Source organism: Cibotium barometz, chromosome 36 (assembly GCF_041138505.1).
Source record: "Cibotium barometz isolate CiBa-2024 chromosome 36, ASM4113850v1, whole genome shotgun sequence".
In the NCBI taxonomy this organism is placed as follows: domain Eukaryota; kingdom Viridiplantae; phylum Streptophyta; class Polypodiopsida; order Cyatheales; family Cibotiaceae; genus Cibotium; species Cibotium barometz.
In genome coordinates this window covers 15,765,954-15,791,920 of record NC_141081.1, presented here as the reverse complement: position 1 = coordinate 15,791,920, position 25,967 = coordinate 15,765,954, and the positions used below count along the sequence as shown (strand labels likewise).

The window sequence follows — 25,967 nt, the reverse complement described above, 5'->3', positions numbered from 1 at the left end:
CCCAGCTCCCAGTGGTTGGTTACACAGCCAGGAGCTGAGAGGGGGTGTTAGAAGTCGTGTTAGAAGTCATCTCCTGTCTAGATTTATACACCAAGGCCTTTGTTGTGGGTGTGCCCGCCCTTATGAGGTGTTTTCCCATTTTTCCCCACTCTCCGCATTTTTCCCCTATTTTTTCCCATTTTTCTGAGGCTTGGGAGGGCTGCCAGAGGGTGCCAAGAGCAGTAGAGTGCTGGCCGACTGGGTGTTTATCAGTCGTGGACACTCTTGCTGCTGGCCGACTGGTTTTCATCAGTCGTGGGCACCAGATTGCTGGCCGACTGCATTTATGCAGTCGTGGACCTTAGTCGTGGCCTTTTCTTTATGCTGGCCGACTGCCCTCTAGGGAGGTATATATAGGTCCTCAGCCCCCATACCTCATTTGTATCATTCCTCGGGATCTTCTTGTGTATATAGAGCAGAGTTACACGCCTACATCTCTCTCTCTCTTGTGCTGTTTTTCTGCCTGCGTTTTTGCTCGTGTTCCCAGATTTGGTCATCATCTCCGCTGCGTATTCTGACAAGATTGTCCAATACAACATGGCATTGCATCTTTCATCTTGTTTGATGTATGAAGGATGTATGAAGGTTTTGAATATGAACAATAATATTTGTATAACTAAGACTAATGCCCACTGATGAAATGCCCGTTGGGGTCCAGAGATGCTTGGAACCACCCCCATGGACATGTGTGCTTGTAATGCTTGACATGGATTTGTGCGTGTGAACACGTGGTAAGTATGTTCTAAACCTTGATTGTAATTATGAGCGTGTGAACAGCCCCTTAAGGAGTGGGCAGACACCTTATTACAAGGACATTCTACTCATTAATAAGAGTCTGTAGGACCTCACAAGTGTTAAGGCCCAAGGGCCACCCAACCATGTGTGGGGTGCCACCCAACACTAGGCACCCTCTCACTTTTTTTTTCTTTTTATGTTCTATTGCTTCACATGAGGTGGGGGCCGAGTACATGGACAAGGGGCCATCCATCACCAAGTTCAGGACATACCGAGGATAAATACCCCTCAGCTTCTACTGCCACCCTATCACAGTGTCACCCTTATTCCCCCTCGGTAGCGCCAATGCCACCCGCCACCCATTGGCGACTCCACCCAGTTATACACAATTTTTGTCATGTTGCCACCTTGTGCAGCCTTGTTTCAGCTGCAGCCACATCATGTGCTCAAAGCTGTGCTGCCCATCTCCACCCAGCTTGGCCAACCGCCACGACGACACACTCAACCCAACCAGCGCCACCTCTACTTAGGGTTTTGATTCTCTGATGCAGCACCTTACCTACTGATAAGAGGGGAGCTTTTCTTCATCATTAACATCATGGGAGTCACCACTTTACCAACATATTGAAGACCCTTGTAGACCGGCACTGTTTTTGGTTGGCTGGGCTCCTCTCCATAGTGTGCACAGTCCAGGAGAGACAGAAGGCTATTGGGGATTGGGTCACTATGGAGTAGAAGACCGGTGGAGCCTCTTTAAGTGCCCACGAAGGAAGAGGATCTCAGAGAACCCAGTGTTTTAAGCCTAGGATTGGTTGCCTGCTAGTGGGGGAACACTTTGTGAGCCGTTGAACCAGGAGCATTAATAGTTAAGAGGTTCCAAGATTCGCGCGATGTCTCCAAAATTGATGCAAGGTGGTCCAGGCAGCCAATTCCTTGGAGGGCATCGGATTGATGTGTTGTGTGTAGCGCTTTTCTTCTGGACACCATGCCACTGAGGAAAGCTGTAGTTTTAGTGGGGAAGAATGTACCCGCAACTACAAGGTGGGCAGCAGCCAAGACTCTTGTGGGTAGCAATATGGGCAGCCCACAGCCAAGGCGGGTGCAAGCAGCGCTGTGGGCAGCCCACAAGGCATTTCTGAACCAGTTTTGGGCAGCCTACACATGTGCAGACCAGCCTAGCCAAGGGGCGAAGGGTTGGGCACCTTTTTAGCCTAGTGTGAACATGTTAGGTAACTTTTATGGCACTTTGGTAGGACTTGCAAAAGGCTGGCCAACCTGTAGGAATTTCCCTCTAAATAGGTGCCTTAAGCCCCCATTTTAATCATCAAAGCACCTGCACTCAAGCCTCTTCAACAAGCAATCCACGAGTGGTTGGAAGAGCGAGGAGGACACGCAGCCGGCATTTACTTCAGACCAGCAGGGGTCTCCAATAACATGGGCTGAGATCAGCAGTTTTAATCACCATTTGTACTTCATAATAATTGATTGTATATAAATTCTATATATAATGCAAGGATTAGGTTTAAATTACTTGTGTGATTATCTTTGCAAGTCTTTCGCTACACATCTCTCTCTCTCTCTCTCTCTCTCTCTCTCTCTCTCTCTCTCAGCACTTCTTAGAACTGGTTATGTTGTTGCTGTCAACAGCAAGCAAAAGCCAGCTAAATACCACTCAGCTCAGCAGTTTTTTGTTTCAATGTGACACTAGTGATTCTTTGATTATTTCAACTTAGCACGAGATAGTAGACAAAGAACACAAGTTCGAAGTACTTGGGGAGTTGGATTAAGTGAAGGATCAACAGGTGGCCCTGCTTTCTGATGTTGCCAATGCTTCACTTAGTCAACCAGCAGACTCAGAGGTGCTGTCAAGTGATTCTATAGCACGAAGATCAAACCTAATAGTGAGCCTGTGATGCCAGCAGTAGACCAGGAGGAGTCATTGCTAGACCCAGAGGTTGTGATTGGTGAGTCTATGGTGGTCTCTTCAGTGGAATTGATTGGAATATTCTTTTACCAAGAGACCAGGAGGACCCATCAGAAGATGATTCTTCACGGAGCAGCAGCCAAAGGATGAGTCTTCACCAGCAGTCAAGAGGTTTGTGTTCCCAAAAGCACATCGCAATGTGAACAGTCATGAGGTTTGGTGGTCTCTTCAGTGGAATTGTCATTGGAATATTCTTTTACCAACAGACCAGGAGGACCCATCAGAAGATACTCACAGAGCAGCAGCCAAAGGATGAGTCTTCACCAGCAGTCAAGAGGTGTGTGTTCCCAAAAGCACATCACAATTTCAACATTCGTGAAAAAGATCCTGTTTGCATGAGTGTAAGTTGTTATAGTGTCCACGATTAAATCAAATCATAGTCTAGGAGACTTGCATTTCTAGTTGCTATCCAGTTTTTGACTAATCCTTAAGCTCATCAGAATCTGTGACTGACATTTTGCCCTGCATAAGAGACAAGAAAAATTACCCGCTTTGTACAACTTGATGAGAAGTATAGTGTGTTTGGAGCTCCCTACAAAAAGACCTAGACTGTACCCCAAATCTGAAGACTTAAAAAATGCCAACACTACATGTAATATGCCATTGTCTCTAGCGTTCTGAATGGAGCAAAAACACTAGACGCCTTACAGCACTTGGTATGAGACGGCTAACCACACTGCTTTAGAATCTGCAAAGTCGTCTTGAAAAGATATACGGAGGTGTTCCTCACCAGATGGAGCTCACTACTATTTCACGAATTTAGCTTTTGGTTACAATTCCTAGAGAGTTTCAACGATGTACTAAATACCCGGAATTGCAGCAATTTTTGGTTGGAAATAGTGGCCGTTGCACACGACGACGGCATCGAAGACATCTGTCGTGATTTCCGGAAGATCTCTCTCGGCCTCCGACACTACAGACCATTGAATTTCAAGCGCTTTTTCGGTCAAAAATCGTTCCAGCAGCAACGAGTGTATGGACACGGGACTGCCAACAGTTGCACTAATAGCTCCATCCTTTACAACAAGCTTGTGAATGCCAACGTGGGTGACTCTCCTCCCGAGCCGGATGCAGGGAAGCAGATTGAAATGCGTGGCGAAATCCTGGAGGTAGGAGAGAACCTCCTGGTGGCTCGGGTAGCGGCGCTCATCCTTGCTGCGCTCTCTCTTCGGCAGGAAGGGGAAGTCGAGATAGCCCATGATCTCGCGGGGAAGGTTGGTGCGGAGGGAATGATACATGCTGGTGTGGACGGCCTTGCGGTCGGGATGTAGGCCCAAGGGGTCCTCTTCCTCCACCTCCGCCGAGTAGCGCCACACGCCCCCCACGCCCTCGCCTTGCTGCTCGTACACCACCACCCGGTGCCCCTCCCGCTGCAGCTCCCGTGCAGCCACTAGTCCCGCCGCACCACCTCCGATCACGGCAACCGATCGCCGGCACATCAGCTTTGGCTGCGACATGGGCATGGACTCCGTGGTGGGAAGCCGTTGCGAAAGGCTGATACGCGCCATGCTGCTGGCGACAGCTGCCACGGGACCGCGCTCTATATATAATCTATACTAGTATTGCACCCCCGCGACCAAGGTTCCATAAAAGAACTATTCGCTCTCTACAACCGTCTCTCTCACACACACACATGCCCTCTTCCTCTCTCTGTCACGTACACACACTCAAATGTTGAAACTCTCTCTCTCACATGCACACCTGCTCTCTCTTTCTCTCTCTCTCACACACACATACATACACACACACACACACACACATGCATACTCTCGCACACATAGAAGCGCTCTCTCTCTCTCTCTCTCTCTCTCTCACACGCACACATACACATATGTAAATATATAATATATACAATATTATGTTTTAGATACATAAACCTATACATAGACACATATACTTATACATGTATACATGTATTTAAAAATATAAATACAAACATTGACATAATTTAATTAATTTTAATTAAATTTTAATGTGAGAAGATGGGTGATAAGTTATAAATATATAGATAGATATATCATACACACATCTAAACACACACACACACACACACACAAACATATATATATATACATATATATATATATATATATATGTATGTATATGTATATATGTATATGTATATATATACATATACATATATATATATGTATATATATACATATATGTATATATGTATATATTATATAATATATACATATATACATATATACATATATGTATATGTATATATATACATATATGTATATATGTATATATTATATAATATATACATATATGTATATGTATATATATGCATATACATATATTATATATATATACACATATGTATGTATGTATATATAAATGTAAATAAAAACACACACACACATGTATACACACATATACATATATGTTTTCTATTTAATTTATATTTTATTAAAAGATACTTTTTATTCTCTATCTCTCACTCTCTTTCTCTCTCTTTTCACCCTCCCTCATTACATCTCTCTCTCTCTCTCTCTCCAGGTCTGCCCCATCTCACTCTCTCTCTCTCTCTCGCACATTCTACACATAGATGCAGATGTACGCACATGCATGCATATACTCTCTCTCTCTCTCTCTCTCTCTCTCTCTCTCTCTCTCTCTCTCACACACACACACATGTACACACCGCACATACACTAATCTAAACGCACACTCTCTCCTCCCACACAAACTATCTCCTACGTAGAAATTATCTGTCGTCTCTCTCTCTCTCTCTCTCTCTCTCTCTCTCTCTCTCTCGGCAGGGGGAATCTTGCCTTCCTCCAGGGGTGTGGGGGAAGGGAGGTCGGACAATGATTTTGCGACTAGGGTTGAGGAGCTCTCGACGGAGAGGGTGCCATGACCCCAATGTGAGGTCTCTAAGGGCTTACTCCACCTCCACTTATGTCACTCAAATGGAGCTTCCACAAGCTAGGTAGAGAGAAAAGAGGAAGGGAGATATGGAAAGCTCTACCTTTACTCAATGCCTTTGTGTATGCAAGAGTGATCTCAAGAGGAAGACAAGAAGAGAGAGAAGAGAAGGCAAGACAAGAATTATCACCTACATGCACACACCACAATCAAGCAAGAGTGATCTCAAGAGGAAGACAAGAAGAGGGTGAAGAGAAGGCAAGACAAGAATCATCACCTACATGCACACACCACAATCAAGTAAGCATGCAATCCAAGCCTACCACCATAGCCACAAGAGAGAGAGAGAGAGAGAGAGAGAGGGCAAAACCCAATTATGATAATGGGATTGTCTCCCTTTTTCATATTTCATAAATCACTTATATACATGAGCTCACTTTTTACAATGGTCGACTGCCCATTTACAATTGGGGGCCAAAAACTGACTTCCTAACCTAGGCTTGGTCGTGTGTGACCGGCATTACACAAGTCGTAAACTCGGTCATCCCATATATCTTTTTCATGAAGTGCTTATCACATTTACATAATAATGAGTTATAATAAGAAGCATAACCACCCTTGAAAATGATGTGTGGTTAATATACCCCCTCCCTAATTTAGATTCGTCCTCGGAGCTAGCAAGGTACTTAGCGGTAGTGAATGGAGTAGTTGCATATGAAGTCGTAACGCGACTTGGGATGTAGGGAGATTGATGGAAGACCTTGTGGTGGCTGGTCCAAAAGATGGTCTCCATCATATCTTCGAAGGTCTACAGAGCGTCAGCAAGCATCCATTGGATGCGTTCATAATGCCAAATAACTGCTTCAAGGTTGGGTCTTTGTTGAGGTCAAGGCGAGGCCTTGGCTACCCTCATAGTAGTGGTTCCAGTTTAGGAAGTCCTCCAAAAGTGTGATGATTAAGTGAAAGAAGTTGATGGTGGCCACAATTGCTGGATCAAGCACCTGCTTGTATTCGTCTCGATGAAGGCATGTATCTTTGTAAGCATATTGGCCTCAATGTAGGGGCTTTGGGATGTGGGAGAGGCAAACCATGGAAAGTTGTATTGAAGCTTGGGGTTCATTGTCTGCTCCTCCTAGAAGAGGTCCCAATCCCAGCGTCGGCAGATGGTGCCTTGCAATACTGCTCCTAGACGTATGGCTTGAGAAGAAAAGGCCGGTGCCAAGCTACTCACCCATAATTTTGAAGGTGATGGGGCGACCAGTGGAGTGAGGTCACTGGTCATCGCCTTTGTCAATGAGGGTGTTGGTGCTTCTATGTGTTGTGCTTAGCGTCTAGATAAGACCAATGGACATGCATGTCCATTCGGTCTATAATCTGGCTGATTGGGGCTTGTTGGAGCTGTCACTCAAGCAGTATGTTGATTGCCTACTCGAACTCCGTGCGGTATAGGGGGGGCGCCAGTTGAGGGGGTTAAGGGGTAGGTTGATTTCTTCATTCCCCTATGATGGTGGTAGGGGGATCTCGCCTTCCTCCTGCGGTGTGAGGGAAGGGCAGTGATTGCGATTGGGGTGGAGGAGCTATCGCGTGGAGAGGGTGCCATGGCGAGGGTGGTGGTAAAGAAAGGTGGGGGCCTTGCTGATGTCAATGGTATGTCTTTAAGGTTGAGTGGGAGCCCTGAATGAAGATTGAGGGTGGGGGGTGAAGGAGGGGTTGATGATGGAGGAGGAGTGGGTATAAGCATCTGCTTCTGCTAGTGGTGCATAAATCCATCATTTGATTCATTAGCTCTCGGGTGAGGCTGGAAAACCCTTGTGCAAAATTGGGTACCACGCCGTGGTGGGTGGAGCAAATACCCTCTTAGTAGGCTTCCTGGGAGCGGAAGTTGCTTGTGTGGGCCCATCATAGTAGAGAGTGTCCATGGTATTCCACTGGGAGGAGGAGGGGGAGAAAGTTCCTACTTAGGAGAAGGGAGGGGGAAGAGAGGAGACATGAGGAGGGGGGGTTTTCATAAAGGTTCTGCTCAAAAAATTGGGCTGTGCGTAGCTCCTCCTCTTTTGTGACTCTTTAGTGGGCTTTAGCTTCTTGGGCCTCCTAGTTCGTACTAGGCGTCGCTTAGTGGGGTAGGCTCCTGTTTTGCTGGGTGTCGGGGTGATGGCATTTGGGGGGTGGAGAGGTTGGAGAGGGGCGGGGTGGTGGTAGATGTGTGGGAATAAAGGCGACACCCTCAAGTTGAACGGGACGGGGTGGTCCGGCCAGCCTGTAGTGTGGTATAAAGCTTTCGTGTGAGAAGTGAGGTTGCCACAAGTTTGCCTTGAGGGTTTGCGCAGACTACGTGGAGCTCCTTATGTAGATACTCGACCCAGTTTATGTGTACTCCTTGATGGACACGACGATCAAGGGTAGACAGGTGGCACCGATTAAAGTTATTGATCCAACAGGTGGCACCGATTAAAGTTATCGATCCAACAGGTGGTGAGGAGGAAGGAGAGGGTGCAAGCTAGCATGACAAGCTCCTGTTGGGATATGTTCTGCCACTCGACCCCGTCCTTGGTGGTGAACCCTTGGCAGGTGCCGTAGACATGGCACATTATATTGGCTAGTTGAACGAATGTTTGCTCCACGTGCGGGAGATGGAGTGCCTCCCAAATGAGGTCCAGACTAAGGTGGATTGTCTAGGGGTGGTAGGGGTGGCCCTCATTGTCCAGTACATGTCCTACAACCTCATTGGCATCATAGGTTTCTGTGAAGTATAAGCAGTTGAGGAGGTCCCGGCCCCAAGGTTCCAAGGTGGATAGGCCACTGAGCCCTATCTATTCTAGGCGGACCACTATTGCAGGATCAATGATTGCCCTGTAACACGACGCTATGTAGTACATGGGCTTATGTTCCACCTTATGGTTGTTCTTCATGAGGCTATGGATGGTATAGCCGCTGACCTAGCGCATGAGGTTCTCACCCAGGTGGGATAGTTGGGTGGGGTGCTTGTCGTACTCCTCAAACCGGCCCACCAGAGCAAGGCGCTTCTTCTTCTGGGGTGTATGAGGGAGAACCTCATAGGAGAAGTCAGAGTGTGTAGGGGGAGGCCATGCTACTAAAGGTGGAAGGCTTGTAGGCAAGGGTGAAAGCTTGGTTAAAAAAAACTACAATAGTTTGGCTAGGGGAAAGAGAGAAAAGTGAGTGAAATAGAATTGGTGGTTCCCTTTTATAGATTTCCAAGAAGGGTATGGCCATGGCTTCAGGAAGGTATGGGCATGGCTTCGTGCAGGTATGGTTGTGGCTTTGTGAAGGTATGACTGTGGCTTAGTCTTTTGAGGAGGGTATGCATGTGCTCTCATGGTGAAGGAACGGCTGTGTCTTGGTGAGCATACAGGTGTGTCTTAGATTTTGGACAAGAGAACGGCCATGGCTTAAGCTGTTGAAAAGGGTATGGCCGTGGCTTCATAAAGGTACGGCTGTGGCTTCTTCTCCTCCTTCTTCTCTTTTTTTGCACCTTGTAGACAGGTTTTGTACCCTAAGGCTATGTAGCCACAACACTCCAGTGGGTTTTGTACTGACTCCATGCCCAATTTGCGAGAGTGAGAAGGTGGCTCCAATTAGGTTTTGGCGAGGTTGGTAGCTCCATCAGAAGCTTGGGGGCTTCCATGGGGGGAGCAGTTGGGGTTAGAGAAGCAAGGGGTCAAGTGGGGGTGGACCGAGGGAGTCGGATGATAAGGGGTGGGGGGGGAGTAGCTGAAGTCGAAGGTACATCACTATCCGGGATAGTGGATTGGGGTTGGATGGTCGAGGCATCCTCCTAAAGTCTTTCTTTCTCCTTGTCCCACGTAGTAGTAGTAGTAGTAGTAGTAGTAGTAGTAGTAGTAGTGGTAGCACTAGAGGCTATCTTGGGCTTCCATTACGGTTCTGCAATCATGGGAGTAGGGATGGTGGACCTTGGTTGTCGCATGACCCAAATTTTTTGATTGCCTTCATAGAAGTGTTGAGCTTGTAGGAGAGGCTTATGGATCCATTTGTAAGTACTTGCGGGGCGAGGTCGATGTTTTTGTCGATGATGGTTTGGCCTTGTGGAAGGTTTTTGCCAGCGGTTATCTTGTACCTTGTGGGATTGTGGTTGTCGAATTGGGGGCCGTTGGGAGGCACGAGGAGCTGGTTTTGCCAGGCCATGAGTTTGGGAAGTGAATCTTTGAGGAATCCACAGAGTTGTAGAACCTTCATAATATCCTTGGGCTACAAGGCGTTTCTTAGGCACCCATGTATGAGGGTTCTTGCATTGTTGTACCTGGGGTGGGTTTGGCTTGTTAGTGGGGTTAGTCTTGTTATTGGAGTTAGCAGTAGTGGTGGCTTATTTGATGCAGGTTTGGGTAGCTGTAGAGTTAGGTGTTGATGAGGGTTTATGAGGCTGGGTATTTGCAGTGGGGAGAAGCCTCTTTTTGGGCACCATGGTTCTATGTTGGTCAGAGAGCAAAGTGATGGTTGGTAGTGGAGGGGAGTGATCAACTTGGAGTGAGTGATTGGAGGATAAGGGTTCTTCATTTGTCATCAAGACTATAATGGCCGGAGGTAGTTTGCAGGGTGGTTATTCTTGCATCCCTATCAATTTGGCACCGGTTGTGTCCCATCCATCCATGCCCTAGAAGGGTTTCTTCGCTCCATAGTTCCTACAGGCATCACATAAAACTTCCCTTCCAAGGGGTTATTGCCAATGTGGAATAAAGTTGTGATTGTGCCTAAACGTTTAACCAATTGTAAGGCAACTATAATGACCATGGCTGGAGTGTTCATTAATGATGGCCCCTTGAGGCAGAGCCATGAGTTGTGGGACATCAGATTCTGATTAGCTCATGTATCAACAAGAGCCAATTTTTGGGTGAAAATTATCAAGGTAGTCATTCCTAACCACAATTGAGCAAGCTTCACTTCCTAGTCCTCTTCTTTGAGGTCCACTCCTTGGACCATGTTGACGGCGATGTTTTTTTCCCTGAAGTTTTGTTTGCCACTCTTTTGCTTCACGTTGGGCCATTTCTTTCATCTCTTCGTGCAATTTCTTTTGTTATTTTTCGGCATGAATGGCCCTGAGTGTGGTTTTAGTGATGAGTGGGCCCTCAGTGTGGTTTTAGTGATGAGTGGGCCATAGTAGCATTTTAGTTTGCTGCCGTTGAAGTATCTCACCATCTTGACACCATCAAGTGTTTCTATGCGCACTACCCCTTGCAGGGTTATCTCAGTGATTGGTCCCAAGTCTCTGAATTTGAGTTCCTTTTTGTGGTTTTTTGTGTTGTAGAGGAGGACTATGTCACCCTCACTCATTTGTTTGTCTTTGAGTTGGTCGTCAAACCACTATTTACATCTCAATTTTCCTACTATCATACTATACATAGCAAGGAGGTGTGTTTCATCAAGATTTTCAAGCTCAAAAAGGCTACAGCCTAGGACATTGCGTGTGAGTTTCTCTTGTACCATAATTCTCAAGCTGGGCAACAAGAACTCCATAAGCATGATGGCTTTAGTACCATAGGTTAAACTAAAGGGTGTTAAGTTTGTGGCTGTCTTATAGGATGTGTGATATTCCCAAAGTGGCGCGGGCAACTTCTATTGCCAATCATCATAGCTAGCCTCAACTTCAAGATGGCACAAAGGACATTATTTACGCCCTTTGACTTGGCCATTGGCTTGGAGATAGTAGGGGGAGGATTTCCTGTGGGTGACTAGGAATTCTTGTAGCAAGAATTGTATCACTTGATTGACAAAGTGTGTGCTATTGTCACTCACTAGCTCAAGAGGGCAACCAAAGCAAGTGTGTGCTATTGTCACTCACTAGCTCAAGAGGTCAACCAAAGTGTGTGCTATTGTCACTCACTAGCTCAAGAGGGCAACCAAAGCAAGTGATCTCACTGATTCATAAAGGAATTTAGCTATGGATCTTACGTCATCTTTGCGGGTAGCCCTAGCTTTGACCCATTTAGTGCAATAGGTCGTGGCCGTTATAATGTAACGTGCTTGATGTACCGAGCCACCGAAGTAATAGGTCCGATGAAAACAATGCCCCATTTCTCAAAGGGCTGTAAGGACACAACAGGGTTCACAGGCATTTTATCCTTAAATATTGGGATGGCCACTCATTGGCATTCGTCACATTGTTTGATGTATTCTGTCGCGTTTACCATTAAGGTGGGCCACAATAGTCCTACTTTGCTGTGAGGATTTTTTGAGCGGTAATGTTTGTAAAGTGTCCTCCAGCACTGGGCCCGTTCTAAAAGGAAGACATATTCGTCTTCGTAGACACGTCTTATGATTCTGTCCTTCCCTTGCTTGTAGAGTTGTCCCACAATCAATTGGTAGGGGGTAGCCTTTTTAATGAGGTGCCTTGGTCGGTCTTTGTTGAGGAGTGGGTCAATGGGTAGGCCGTTGGCAAAGGAAGTGTGCAACCTCCTCTCCCCATTCAGGAATTAAACATAGTGGGAACAAGGCGGCATCTGGCAAGTAGTCATCAACACCCAACGGTGGCTCTCCATTGGGGATGTGTGACATGTGGTCTACCAAAACATGTTTTGAGCCCTTCCGCATTGTGACAGTGGAGTCAAACTCAAGCAAGACTAGAAACTATGTAGTGATTCTACCGGTGGTACAGGGTGTGTTTACAAGATAAAGGAGAGCTTGATGGTCTACAAAGAAGATGAACTTAGTTGCCAGAAGATAACGAACAGTGAAACTTTTTAACTGTGTAGACCATGGCTAACCCCTCCCTTTTGGTGGTGGTATAGTTGCGTTCTGCCTCGTTAAGTTGGCAAGACTGGCAAAACTAATACGGAAATGCCTATTGTGTTCATCGGCGGGTTGAGCCAGTACACGAATTGCAAAGGTGGAGGCATCGATGTGGACGTGAAATATGATGTCCCAATTGGGGGACCTCAAGATGGGAGTGCTTGCCAAGGCCTTCTTTAGGGTGTTATACGCTTGTTGGCACTCCTCTTTCCATTCAAAGATGATTAGAAGTCCATCAAGTGGGTGAGAAATGTCAGCGTACATGGAAATGAAACGTTGATAGTACCCAACATGTCCCATGAAATGCTGGACTCCTTTGAAGTTGGTCGGTGGTGGGATCAGTCACACCTTGCTGTGTCGTCTGTGGAGATTCCTTGTTTTGAGACAATGTGTCCCAAGATGACTCCGCATCGAACCCAAAATTGGCATTTTAGAGGGTTGAGGGAGATTTGGTAGAGTTGACATCTCTCTAGCACTTTCCAAAAACACTCTAAGTGTGCTTTCCAAGTAGAATTAATACAGAGATCATCCATGAAGACTTCAAGGAATTTCCAAAGATATTCCTTGAAGGCTGTGCGCATTAGTCACTAGAAGGTGCATGGGGCATTGGTTAGCCCAAAGGGCATGACACGGTATGCGTATGTGCCCCGTTCAGTCTACAAAGGCTATCTTATGTTGATCCTGTTATATGTACATTATGTGTGCTATGTTATATACACATTATGTGTGCATATACTAGGAGGCTAACCCACATTAGGCTTGTGAGCATGGGAGTATGGGAACAAGCTCTAGTGGAGCATGGGTTAGGACTAACCTTAAGGGTTAAGGTTAGGGTCAGGCATCCAAGGGTCATACATGGGAAATGGAAAGTCAAGTCACTTAAAGGCCCTTAATAGGGGCATGGGGCACACTCAAGGGAGCTTAGAGCTTGGAGCTTGGGGACTTAGAGGTTGCTATGGTCTCTTGTGTAGAGGTTGCTATGGTCTCTTGTGTAGAGGTCCATATCTACTCATCTACCATTTCACACTTAGCTACATGCTATTGGATTGGAGTTATACCTCTTGATGGTATGGGACATCAAGGTAGAGGTATGATGTATTTCATTTATTATTCATGTGTGCATCCCTTGGGCTCGGGGGTGGTTGGGTGGTTGAGTTTATGCCTGATTTATGCATGTTTATGCAAAACAATTATCTAGAGAGATCTTAGGGTTTTAACAGTGGTATCAGAGCAATCTCTAGTTAATTGTTGTTGATTTTTTTAAGTAAATCTTAATATTTACTAATAAAATATTATTTTATTAATTTATGTTGATGAATTGCACATGGATCACTGATATGGTGATTGGAACGTGTGTTACTACAATTCAATGGACGAATCGACGCTGCGGGGAAATTCCGTGAGTTAATGCTATTTTTCCCTATTTTTTATGACTAAAATCGAGCATTAATGGAATTTTTTACAAAAATACCATAGAGTTTATGGTGGATATTTTTGTTAGAATGGATTCCCTAAATTTCTAAAATTTTTAGAAAATTTTCCTAATTTTTTAGGAAATTTTTGAGCATTTTTTTGATTTAAAATGTATTTTTATACTTTTTTACGGGTTTTTTCCACGAGAATGCAATCAAATTTCTGTCAATTTCTGCTAAAATTCAGTAGGGGACAGCGTGTTGATGCATGAGATGCTCTCCCGTGTGCGTGGGACTCTCTCCGCCTCTCAAATCTGATTTTTCCTTCTCTTTTCCATGAGAAAATCTCTTTAAAATGATTTTTTTAAAACATTAACCATAATTAATGATAATTATGATTAAGATGGGTTTAATTAAAAAGTTAATCAAAGGATTAAGTTAATCTCTGATTAACAGAGAAGGGAGGAGAAAGAGAATGGAAGGGAGATGAACGAGAGGAAAGAAGGGAGAAGAAGGAGAGGAGGCTTTTTTTTTAAAGCTCCCTCCAATATCCTTCCATGTGCGCAGACACTCGGGGGGGGGGGGGGGGGGGGAGGGGGGCTGCGCTGCAGAGCCGGGCAAAAAAAAAAACGCCCCCCTTAGAAAAAATCAAATTGGTATAAGCTTAAAAAAACCTTTTTTTTTCTTTTTCTCATTTTTTTAAATGAGTTTTTTATTAAAAAAAGGCTTTTGATAATATTTCAGAAATGTAACATACCCATCTTCACTAATAAAGAAATGTCCATGTAATTATGAGTTTTTATGGTATAAATATCAATGATTTTATTATTTGAGTCATTTCTACTTAGAATCTTCAAATTTTGAGCCCAAATTTGGAATCTGCGCGCAATTTTACCCTAATATAGGATTTTACAGCATCCAAAACGGACACCGGATCAACCCTATACGCTAATTTCAATCATTTTAGTTAAGAAATGGCGACCTTTAAACCTTAATAAATGCACGACCGCACGTCTGATTGACAAACGGTCTGAACCCCTGCGACCAGGAGAACCTCTCGGACAAAAAAAAAAATTTCGCCCCCCGGGGCGATCCGGCACGCAAATCGAGGCGGGCGTCCCAAATTTGGGTGCCCCGCCCCAAAATTTGGTCCACACACGCTTACTAGGACGCCCGTACAATGGCCGCCCAAGAACCAAAGGACGGCCGCCCACTGTATGGTCCACGCGTACCCTTAGGTGGACACCCAAACCAGATAAGGTACATGCGTACCACTCCTTTCCCAGACAACCGACACCGTACCTTTCCCCTAGACCCATGCAGGCCACTGATCCATAGCCTTTGAAGGTACACCGTCCTTTCGTCCTTGCTTTGCGCAGCGCCCGTACCCTCACCCCTCAGCTATATAAACCCCGGAGTGCTCCACAGACGGCACGCATTTCTATGTAGCGTATGCCCTGTTGTGACGTCGTCCGTACCGTCGTCCGTCCCTGTGCAGCGTACTTGCTGCAAATACAGCCGCCCTTGCAGCCACCCCCCTCACACCCCCTCATTTGGCTCTTTTCAGATAAGCCAATTTTCCTCCATCCCCCTCTTGCTAGGAGCCAGTGTCCTTAACTCTTCTCCCCCCGTGTGAATAGACTTACAGAGAGGCTTGCAACAACCCCTCCCAGCCCTCTCCACGTTTTTGCCTTTGCCCTTAAGGACATCTCACAATCCCCCCCCATTTGCGTAGACTTTAGTAAGGGTTTTTTGACCCAAGCAAGGGTTCGTGCGCCATATTCTTTTGCTCATATGGTGAGCAAACGAGCTCGGAATTCAGATCCAACTGAAGTGTTTCGATCGCAGCAGCGAGCTCTTCAAGGCGATGCCTAAGATGGCCTCATCCCGGAGACGATAAAATATTGCCTCAAGAGGAGCACGCAACAACGAGATGGGGGAAGATGCGCCCAATGCGGCTCCAGTCCTTCCTTTTCAAACCCCTCAAGGAAACGGTGGCCAGGTTAGCTTGGTTAATTTTCAAAAGAAGAGATTTTTCCTTAAATTAGTATTAATGAATGGCGTCTTTTTCTTTTAAAATGAGGACATAAAAATTATATGAAGTTACGAATTATGTGATGATTGTATTCGATAAATTACGTTGAAATTGTTATCTTCATGAATTGTGAATGCTATATTTAGTAAATTGCATTGAAGTTGTTATCTTTAGAATTCAAGATTTTTTTTTTGGCTTCAAATAAGACTAATTATATTAGTCTCAGATCTTTGTAATAAAACTTATCCTTGTAAATATTTGGAAAATAAAATGATTTCAATATTTCTTTCATCAAAAAAGCTTAAGCGTTGTGCAAGGTATGAATCTTGTAATCTTAAAATTTTAATCTTATAATGATGGCCACGACGATTAACCTCCACTTCCCAATGCACTTTGCACCAATATCCAGGAGAAGAAGCTCCTGCTCAAGCAAATGAAACCTCCCTCCTTTAAAGGAGAAGGTTCAAAGATTGAGAAGGATGCTAAAGTCTGGATTGAAGCGATGGACGATTATTTCTCTGCTGTCGGCACTGGAGCAGCAAATGAGTCTATGCTTACACGATTTCGCCTCACCGGAGATGCTAAACTCTAATGGAAATAGTGGTGCCGTGACAAGGGAGTCGCCAAGAACTCTGAAACGTGGAAAGACATCAAGCAAGCCATAAAGGAAAGATATCTTCCCCCATCCCTTGAATCCATAAAGATGAATGAGTTTTTTAGTCTCAGGCAGTGCAACTTAACTCTTGAGGACTACTATTCCAAATTTATCACTCTTCAGAAGTATGCCCGAGCTATGACTACTTCCCAGCAAGTGGCTTGTTTCTGCCAAGGGTTAAATGAACCCTTAGATTCCTGCCTTGAAGCAATGAGGCCAAGCATGTTACAAGCAAAGCTCTCATACAAGCAAAGCCCCTTGTGAAAGAAATGAGGACTGACAAAGCTAAGCCTCAATCTTACCCTGAGGCAAACCCTAAAGATCAGCCCTACAAGAAACCCCAATAGAATTTACCCTTTTACAACAAAGGGCAGCAAAGCAACTCTTTTGTCCCATGCTGCTTCTTCTAGAGAAGGCCCTCTATGTTTTGAATGCAATGAGCCGGGACACTTTAGGGCCAACTATCCCAAGCTGGCAACACCATTTCCCCAAGGTGGCAGAGGAAATCAAGGCCGTGGAAGCCCTATCCACCAAGGTGCAAGAGGCGATGGATGTTGCAGAGGCCGCGAAGGAGCAGTTGCTAGAACCGCATGTACTACAAGTGAAGAACCGACCTTGGAAATGGCTAAAGAGAGCGTGCCACTGTCCATGCGGTGGTAGAACACCAAGGTACGAATCAACAATTTGGTGTAATCCAAACCCCAGCCACTCATCACATGGTAAGCCATTCTAGCTTGTGATTGATTATGGTAGTACCCATTCATTTCTTTCTCCTAGATGTTTGCAAAAATTGAACTTGGGTTCAAAAACAGCTAGAAGAATGATTGTAGAATTAGCTAGTGGAAAAGAAGTACTATCTCGCTGCTCTGTAGAAAACCTTGATTTTGAGCGGGGTAATGAGCAAACTCATGGCCACTTTAGAGTCCTGCCATTAGGAATTTATAATGGAATCCTTGGGATGGACTGGTTAATTGCAAACAAAGCTAGCATTCACTGTAACCAGGGGAGTATCACTTTTGAAAATGAGCATGGCCAAGTAGTATCCATTCAGGGGAAAATAGGTAAACCTAAATCTAGGGCAGTCAAGGCAAAACATCTTCTTAAGGGAGCACGTAAGGGTCAGCAAGTTTTCCTAGTCAAGATTAACAAAGCCATTAAACCTAGTAATAAGGAGACAGAACCCTCTTGGCTCCAAGATTTCTCTGTCATCTTTCCTGAGTGACGAGCTTACAGGGCTACCGCCTCCTTGAGAAGTTGATCATGAAATCAAGGTGATCCCTGGAGCTCAACCCATCTCAAAAATGCCCTATAAAATGTTCCTCCCTGGAGCTCAACCCATCTCAAAAATGCCCTATAAAATGTTCCTCCCTGAAGGCATTGAACTTAAAGAGCAACTTTCCCAACTCATTGAGCGAGGTTTTGTACACCCTAGTAGCTCTCCTTGGGGGGCACCTGTTCTTTTCCAAAAAAAGGACGGAACTCTCCGCCTCTGCATATATTATTGAGGGCTAAATCAAGTCATTGTCAAGAATAACTATCCTATCCCTCGTATCGACGAGCTTCTTGACAAGCTTCATGGGACCAAAGTTTTCTCAAAAATAGATTTGAGGTTTGGTTACTATCAGATCAGAGTCAAGGAAGGAGATATACCCAAGACAGCCTTCAATACCCGTTGTGACCACTATGAGCTTACTGTAGTGTCAATTGGGTTAACCAATGCTCCTGCAACCTTCAACCGCCTAATGCAAGATATATTTCATCCTTGCTTGGGTGAATTTGTGCTTGTTTTTTTTAAAGACATCTTAGTCTAGTCCAAGTCAATGGAAGAGCATGAGGAGCATGTGCGTAGGGTTTTATAATTGCTGCATAGACATAAACTCTATGCCAAGAAGAGCAAATGTACCTTCTTTACTCATTAAATTGAGTATCTTGGGTTCATTGTCTCCGAAGATGGCATCTCAGTAGATCCCGCCAAGGTCAAAGATATACTGGAGTGGCTACCCCCTAAATCAGTTCGTGAAGTTTGTGGGTTTTTAGGGATCACAGGATGGTACAAGATTTTTATCAAAGATTATGCCCTAGTAGCTGCACCCTTGACAGATCTTCTTAAGAAGGATTACAAAATAGTGTAGCTACCAATCCATCAAAATAGTTTTGATCAGCTCAAGGCCATTATTAGTTTTACCCCAGTCTTGAAACTTCCTGATTTCACCAAGGAGTTTGAAGTGGTTACTGATGCCAATAGTCTAGCACTTAGTGGTGTCCTAGATCAAGAAGGAAGACCAGTCGCTTATACTTCCTGCAAGCTGAAGCAAATTATGCCACCCATGATTTGGAGCTCTTAGCACTTGTTCATTACCTCAAATTATGGAGACATTCTCTTGGGGGGAAAATTCCAACTTGTAAAACTGACCACCACAAAAGCATGAAGTGGATCTTCACCCAGACTAACCTCAACATGCGGCAAAGGAGATGGATTTAAATTCTACAAGAATATGACTTTGACATTCCGCCTTGGGAAAGATAATCTGGTAACAGATGCACTTAGTCTCACAAATCTTTCTTAAGTGTAATTTCGATGCTAAATGATCCCATACTGGTCAAGGTGAAAGAAGTCTCATCTCATGATCTAAATTATCAGAGGATGGTGAAGTTAGTAGAAGAAGGGGGAAATTCAAAGAAAGAGAAGAATCAAATCAAGCGATACTCCACTCATGAAGGAAGCCCCTACTTCAATCATAGGCTATGTATCCCTAAGGATCCTACTTTAAAGAAACTAATCCTCCATGAAGCTCATGATAGTCCCGCTCTTGCAGGGCACCTAAGCTATCCAAAAACATTAAATGCCGTAAGGAGAAGCTTTCATTGGGCACGCCTAAAAAATGATGTCCTTCAGTACTTGAAGCAATGTCTCTCATGCCAAAGGATCAAAGCTGAAAGGGTTAAGATGCCTGGGAAACTTCAACCCTTGGATATTCCCCAAATGAAGTGGGAGTGCATTAGTATGGATTTTGTCATAGGTCTCCCCACTGTACAAGGAGGATATGACTCCATTCTGGTAGTAGTGGACTTACTTACCAAAGTAGCTCATCTTATACCACAGCAAAGAAGACATTCAAACCTTCTGATGTTTCTCGATTATTCATCAAGGAAGTCTTCAAACTTCATGGTCTCCGAAAGAGGATAGTAAGTGACCGGGATTCTGACTTCACTTCAAAGTTCTGGCAGTCCTTATTTCAATCCTTGGGCACTTAACTTTGCTTTAGCACAGCTTATCATCCAGAGACTGATGGCCAGACTGAGAGAGTCAATCATGTAATTGAAGACATTCTTGGAGCATATTGTGGATGGGAACCAAGAAGATGGATTCAATACTTTCCTCTCATAGAATTTGCCTACAATACATCTTATCATCAAAGCATAGGAATGTCACCATTCAAAGCACTCTATGGGCAAGAATGCTTATCTCCTCTAAATTTCTCTGATCCGACCATAAGAGTTGAGGCATCCAAGAAAATGCTCGAAGAGATGGAGGAACAGACAAAGCAATCCAAAAGGATATTAAAGCTGCTCAAGATTGGCAAAAGCATCATGCTGACACCAAGAGGTCTGAAAGGATCTTCAAGGAAGGAGACAAAGTTCTTCTACGAGTGCGACCCAAACAAAGTTCTCTATCACTTGGGAAATATAAGAAGCTCAGCCCTAGGTATTGTGGTCCCTACACAGTTATCAAGTGTCTAGGTAAAAGTGCCTATAAACTCTAGCTCCCAACCCATATCAAAATCCACAATGTATTTCATGTAAGTTTGTTAAAACCTTATATACCCAATCTCGATCATATTCTTGATGATGAACAAGTTGTAATCCCTACTCAAAGAGTCCTTGAATTACAGCCCAGTAAGATCATAGAGTCTAGAGAAAGGTAACTCCGAAATAGAACTCTTGTAGAACATCTAGTATAGTGGAAAGATTACCCTAAAGAGGATGCAACTTGGGAAGATGAAGCTACACTCTTAAAAGATTATCCCCAATTCATGATGAGATGAGGACATCTCAATTTCTTTAAGGGGGGGAAGGATGTAACATGCCCATCTTCATAAATAAAGAAATGCCCATGCAATAGATGAATTTATGAGTTTTTATGGTGTAAAAATCAGTGATTTTATTAAACGAGCCATTTTTACTTAGAATCTTCAGATTCCGAGTCCAAATTTGAAATTTACATGTGATTTTACCTTAATATAGCATTTTATAACATCCAAAACAGACACTGGATCAAGCTCATACGCAAAATTTAGTTATTTTTAGTTAAAAAACAATGGCCATTAAACCTTAATAAATGCACGACCGGGTGTCCGATTGACAAACGGTCTACACCCCAATGACCAGGGGAACATCCTGGACATTTTTGTTGAAAAAAGAATTTTCACTCTCCCCTCCCGGCAGTCCGACATGCAAATCGAGGCAAGCATCCCAAATTTAGAGACCCCGTCCCAAAAAAAATCGTACACACTCACCAGGGTGCCTGTACAATGGCCGTGCAAGGAACAAAGGCCGACCGTGCACTATATGGTCCACATGTACTGCCACATGGACATCCATGCTACCTTTGACCAAAAGGGTACATGCGTACCACTCCTTTCTTATGCATCGCCACCGTACCTTTCCCTAGGCCCATGTGCAAACCACTGATCAGCACACTTTGATGGTACACTGTCCTTTCAAACGTACTTTGCTCAGTGCCCACACTCGTACCCCTCACCTATATAAACCCCTGGGGTACTCCATGGGTAGCATGCATTCTTTCGTAGAGTATACCCTGCACAAGGTCGTACCGCCCTTCTGTGCCTTCGTACTGTACTTGCTGCAATACCTGCAGCCATCCCTTGTAGCCTTCCTCTCAGCACTCCCTAATCTGCCAACTCTCAGATAAGCCCATTTCCAACCAGCCCACCCTTATGAGAAGAGAGTGTCCTTAGCTCTTCTCCCCCCCTGTGTGAATAGACTTACAGTAGCCCTCACCCCTCAGCAAAACGTTTTTGTCTTTTCCTTACGGACATCTCACAAATCCCCCCTCCATTTGCGTGGACTTTAGCAAGAGGTTTTCTACCTTAGGTTCGCACGTTGCAGTTTTTGGCCCATAGAGTGAGCAAACAATCTCGGAATTGAGATCCGACTGAAGCATTACGATCGCAGCATCGAGCACTACAAGGCACAATTCAAGATGGACCCATCCCAAAAATGTCTAAATATCGCCTCAAGAGGAGCACGCAACAATGAGATTGGAGAAGATGCTCCTAATGCAGCTCCAACCCTCCCGTTGCAAGCTCCACAAGGGAGCGGTGGCTAGGTTAGCTTGGTTATCTTTTAAATTTTTTTTTCTTTAATATTAATGTCAATAAATTAAGAAAGAAGATGTGTATCTTTTCCTTGAAAAAAATGTATGAAGCTACTATTTGAAGTGATGCTGTATTCAATGGTTTGTATTGAAATTATTATCTTTAAGAGAAAGAGTGTAGGTTTTTCCTGGCTTTGAAGCTAACTCTGTTCCATGCGTGTGTAGCTAGGCGGCGTCATTAGCAAAGCCCGGGACTGGCCCATGGCATCCCTCATACCATTGGGAGAATAAGGTTCACCGAGACTGAAGGTGAGAGATTGTGATGCTATCTAGTTTTGAGGGGGGGCGAGGCTAGTGCGGTGAATAAGCCCATCCTAGTGCGTAGACATCCGTCTGAGGGGTGGGAGGATCGAGCGACAGAGCCTGAGAGGGTCTGACGACGAGGTATATGGTCCCGTAGGGTTTTGCCTAGCATGTAGAGGCTGGAAGGCCGAATTCTAGATCATTGGCAATATAAAGGAAAAGAATAAGAGAGCCGGTTTGGCTTGTATGGAATTGATTCATATATAAACTTTTTATATATATAGATCTTATCTTTGGTATTATTGTACTATGGAAAAAGACCTTTTTAACGAGCCTTGTGAAAAGGGCCTTAATTAAGAAACATGTTTATTTATGTCAAACTGTGTGGTAGGATTAATTAGAAAACAAATTGATGCGTGAGTAGGGTGGGAAGTGGGAGGATGGAATGCCCTGATGGCACCATCCTACAGACGAGTGGACCCGATTAGTCGGGTAGCTTTCCAACAGATTAAGTAAAAGCCCTACGCTAGATAAATAGGTTCTTGGGCAACTCTATTCTAGGAGACTAGGCCAACGACTGTGCCTTGCATGGATGAGAAAAAAAGTGTTGTCTCTAGGAATCAAGATTAGTAGTTGCCCAAATTATGATCAATTACCCTATGGGTAATTTGACATTTAGAAGACCACGCTCCCCCTGCTGCAAGATAGGACTAGGTCTTACCTACAAATCATATCCTTGAATCTTTACATGGTCAAGGTATCGAGATGAGTAGGAAATTTTCTCCAAGCTAAGACTTAGTAGACTATCTTAAGTGTTTTCCCTGTCTTGGAAGGGGGGAACCTTACAAATTCATGCCCAATGGAGCCCCAACACACAAATCTATAACCTCAAGCAGGAGTAGGGTGAAACAATGCAGGACTATATTGCTAAAACTAAGTATCTACACATGAGATATAGCCCTGTAAGACTAGATGACTTTTCTCTCATTAATCAATTTTTGATTGGTCTCAAAAGGGCAAGAGGATTGATGACCATCTCTATAATTCTAGACACTACATCTTTGATGAGACTATTGTTGTGTGTGAGGCAATATACCTAATAGACAATCTACAAGACAAGGATATAGAAGTCATCCACCTAAACAAGAGATAGGGGATGCCTAAGGTTGCCCCACCAACACTAGCTAGAGTCTTAGTCAAGGATATAAGCAACCCCACCAGCACCAACTAGAGTCCTAATCAAGGATATAAGCATGGACGAGTTGGTAGAAAATCTTCTTAATCACCCATGCTCATATCCTAGTCAAGGATATGAGCATGGACGAGTTGATAAAAAATCTTCTTAACCATTTAGGCCAGCAGTGGTGGTCGGGCCAATCCTTAGGGAAACCTCAAGGCTAAAACCTAGTCAATTCCATGGAGAGATATGGTTTGGTGTGCAAATTTCCACTAAAATCATAAAAGTACAGAGTTTCTAATGTTAAGGCCTAGAGAACAACAATATTTTCCTCATTGCCAACACTATAGGAACCATGATACAACCCATTATTAGTACTAGAGAAACCCAGCACCATAACCTAACTCTCAGCACTAAAGTAACCATTGGCCCTATTGCCCATGCCAAATACTTCTCAATACTGATACATAATGAAATGTCCATTTTTCAAACCCCTATATCGAGAGGTATGAACAGACCACCACTAATGCCATACCCACCTCCGGTATTACCACCCCAATTAGTTCCTCCTCCTAGAACCACACTAGTATAATAGTACTCGATAATTTTTCTAGCACGAGTCACATAAGCATTTTGATTTATACGACGGATATCTAGAATGTCCCCAACTATACTCCTTGTTTGAAACTATGGAGCAACAAAGAGCAAGAGACTTTCATAACTTGTCACACAAGCCACCTCTCCAATGTTTTCAGTTTATAAGGGACCACACCATGCTGTAGAGTGTCCTCATAGAGCACCAAGTGCCTCAATTCCATCTTTGAATCTAGTGGCCAAACCCCAAACCCTCATGTCATTCCATATGGAGGCACATGTTATAAACATGCTTTCAAACATTGTCCCAATGGCCGGAGCATCAACCACATTCACAAGCCTTAACTTGGTAATGTGTAGGTGGACTTATTCATACAAAACCCCTTAATGATATCACAAGGCTCCAAACCAGGTCAAGGGCAAGGTAATTACCAAGGAAACATCCAAGGAAGATAAGAAGCAAAAACCTCAGGCTTCCACCTCAAAGCCAGCTACCAAAGAGCCTAAGATGTAGTCCACCGTCAAAGGTACATAACTTCTAGGTACATACATGTATATAAGTGATTTATGAAATATGAAAAAGGGGACACTCCCATTATCACCAATTGAGTATTCTCTCTCTCTCTCTCTCTCTCTCTCTCTCTCTCTCTCTCTCTCTTGTGGCTATGGTGGTAAGGCTTGTATTGACTGATGCATCCTTTCTTAATTGTGGTGTGTGCATGTAGGTGATGATTCTTGTCTTGCCTTCTCTTCTCCCTCTTCTTATCTTCCTCTTGAGATCACTCTTGCATACACAAAGGCATCGAGTAGAGGTAGATATTTCCATAGCTCTCTTCCTCTTTTCTCTCTACCTAGCTTGTGGAAGCTCCATTTGAGTGACACAAGTGGAGGTGGAGTGAGCCCCTAGTGGCCTTACATCGGTGAGTTAACCCTCATTAGAGTTGGCTAAGTGCTAGTCTCCAAACTAACCCTTACATGGTCTTTATTCTCTTCTTCTCTCCCTATCTTATGCAAGGTAGCATGTTGATTTGGTTAACATCTTTGGCACCTTTGCCGGCGGGTATGGGCATTTAGCTTAGGGTCCTTCACACTTTAACACTTACTAGAGTTATTGCATAGCCCAGTTGGAATGCAAATCCATCGCTTGTTGTATGTTTAGTATGCTTGTTTGTTTGTTTGATCTTGTCTTCTTCAACAATGGAGTTCAATGGAGCATGATGAGCTTGGGAGTCTTCATTGGAAGCGGGAGACACAAGTAAGTGCCTACTTTGTTCTTGGAGTTTATAAATTTTTATTTTCTTCACTCAACAATTGTTAAAACTTGCATAAGTAGCTTAATCCCTTAATTAGTCTTACGTAAATAGGTTTTATTAAGCATTTTAGTTACAATTAGGAGCTTGAGACTAGCTCAAGCCACTCACAAAAAGAAACACAAAAAATCATCCAGGAAAGACCTAAGATCTCAAAAATATTAGGAGGAGGATTGGCACTTTTTTTGGCTCTACCTATGTTCTGAGAAGAGTACGACCATATGCTTCTTAGAGCCACGGCCGTTCCTTCTTTAGCCATGACTATTCCTTCCTTCTAGGTAGATTTTTCCAAATCTGCTTTATTAATATGAGCAGTGTGTATTCAAAGAGAATAAATTGCATTTATAAGGGCATAAAGAGCATTAAAAAGGGGTACAAAAGCGTACTGTTATACAATCAATAGAATATTAGTGGGTGGCTGTGAGAAGACACATCATCCCTGCACAATTAAGAGATTTGTCTAATTCAACAAGCATATGACCGTACCTTTCCAAGCATACACCCATTCCTTCCTCAAGAGTATGTGTGTTTTTTGCCCATCTGTGTCCATGTCTTCCTCAGAGTGCACATCTATGTCTTCCTTAAAGAGTATGCCCGTGGATTTCATAAGAGTATGTCCGTTTCTTGATCAACCACACATGTGCCTTCTAGAAAGGAACACCCGATCCTTCTAAGATAGAATGCCCGTTCCTTAACCAACATACAACCATACCTTCACCAAATAAAAATATAAAATAATAAAATCATCA

The 25,967-nt window shown here is 44.0% G+C and overlaps 1 protein-coding gene across 1 annotated transcript; it reads right to left on the bottom strand.

Annotated features, from left to right (window-relative positions):
• Positions 1-1,161: 1,161 nt before the first annotated feature.
• Positions 1,162-4,300, bottom strand: LOC147617538 (putative flavin-containing monooxygenase FMO GS-OX-like 11). Its single transcript, XM_086775809.1, has 2 exons — positions 3,567-4,300; positions 1,162-3,220 (listed from the first exon to the last, which is right to left on the bottom strand). The coding sequence occupies exons 1-2, from the start codon at positions 4,264-4,266 to the stop codon at positions 3,195-3,197; spliced, it is 726 nt and encodes a 241-aa protein (XP_086631935.1). The 5' UTR covers positions 4,267-4,300; the 3' UTR covers positions 1,162-3,194.
• Positions 4,301-25,967: the final 21,667 nt, after the last annotated feature.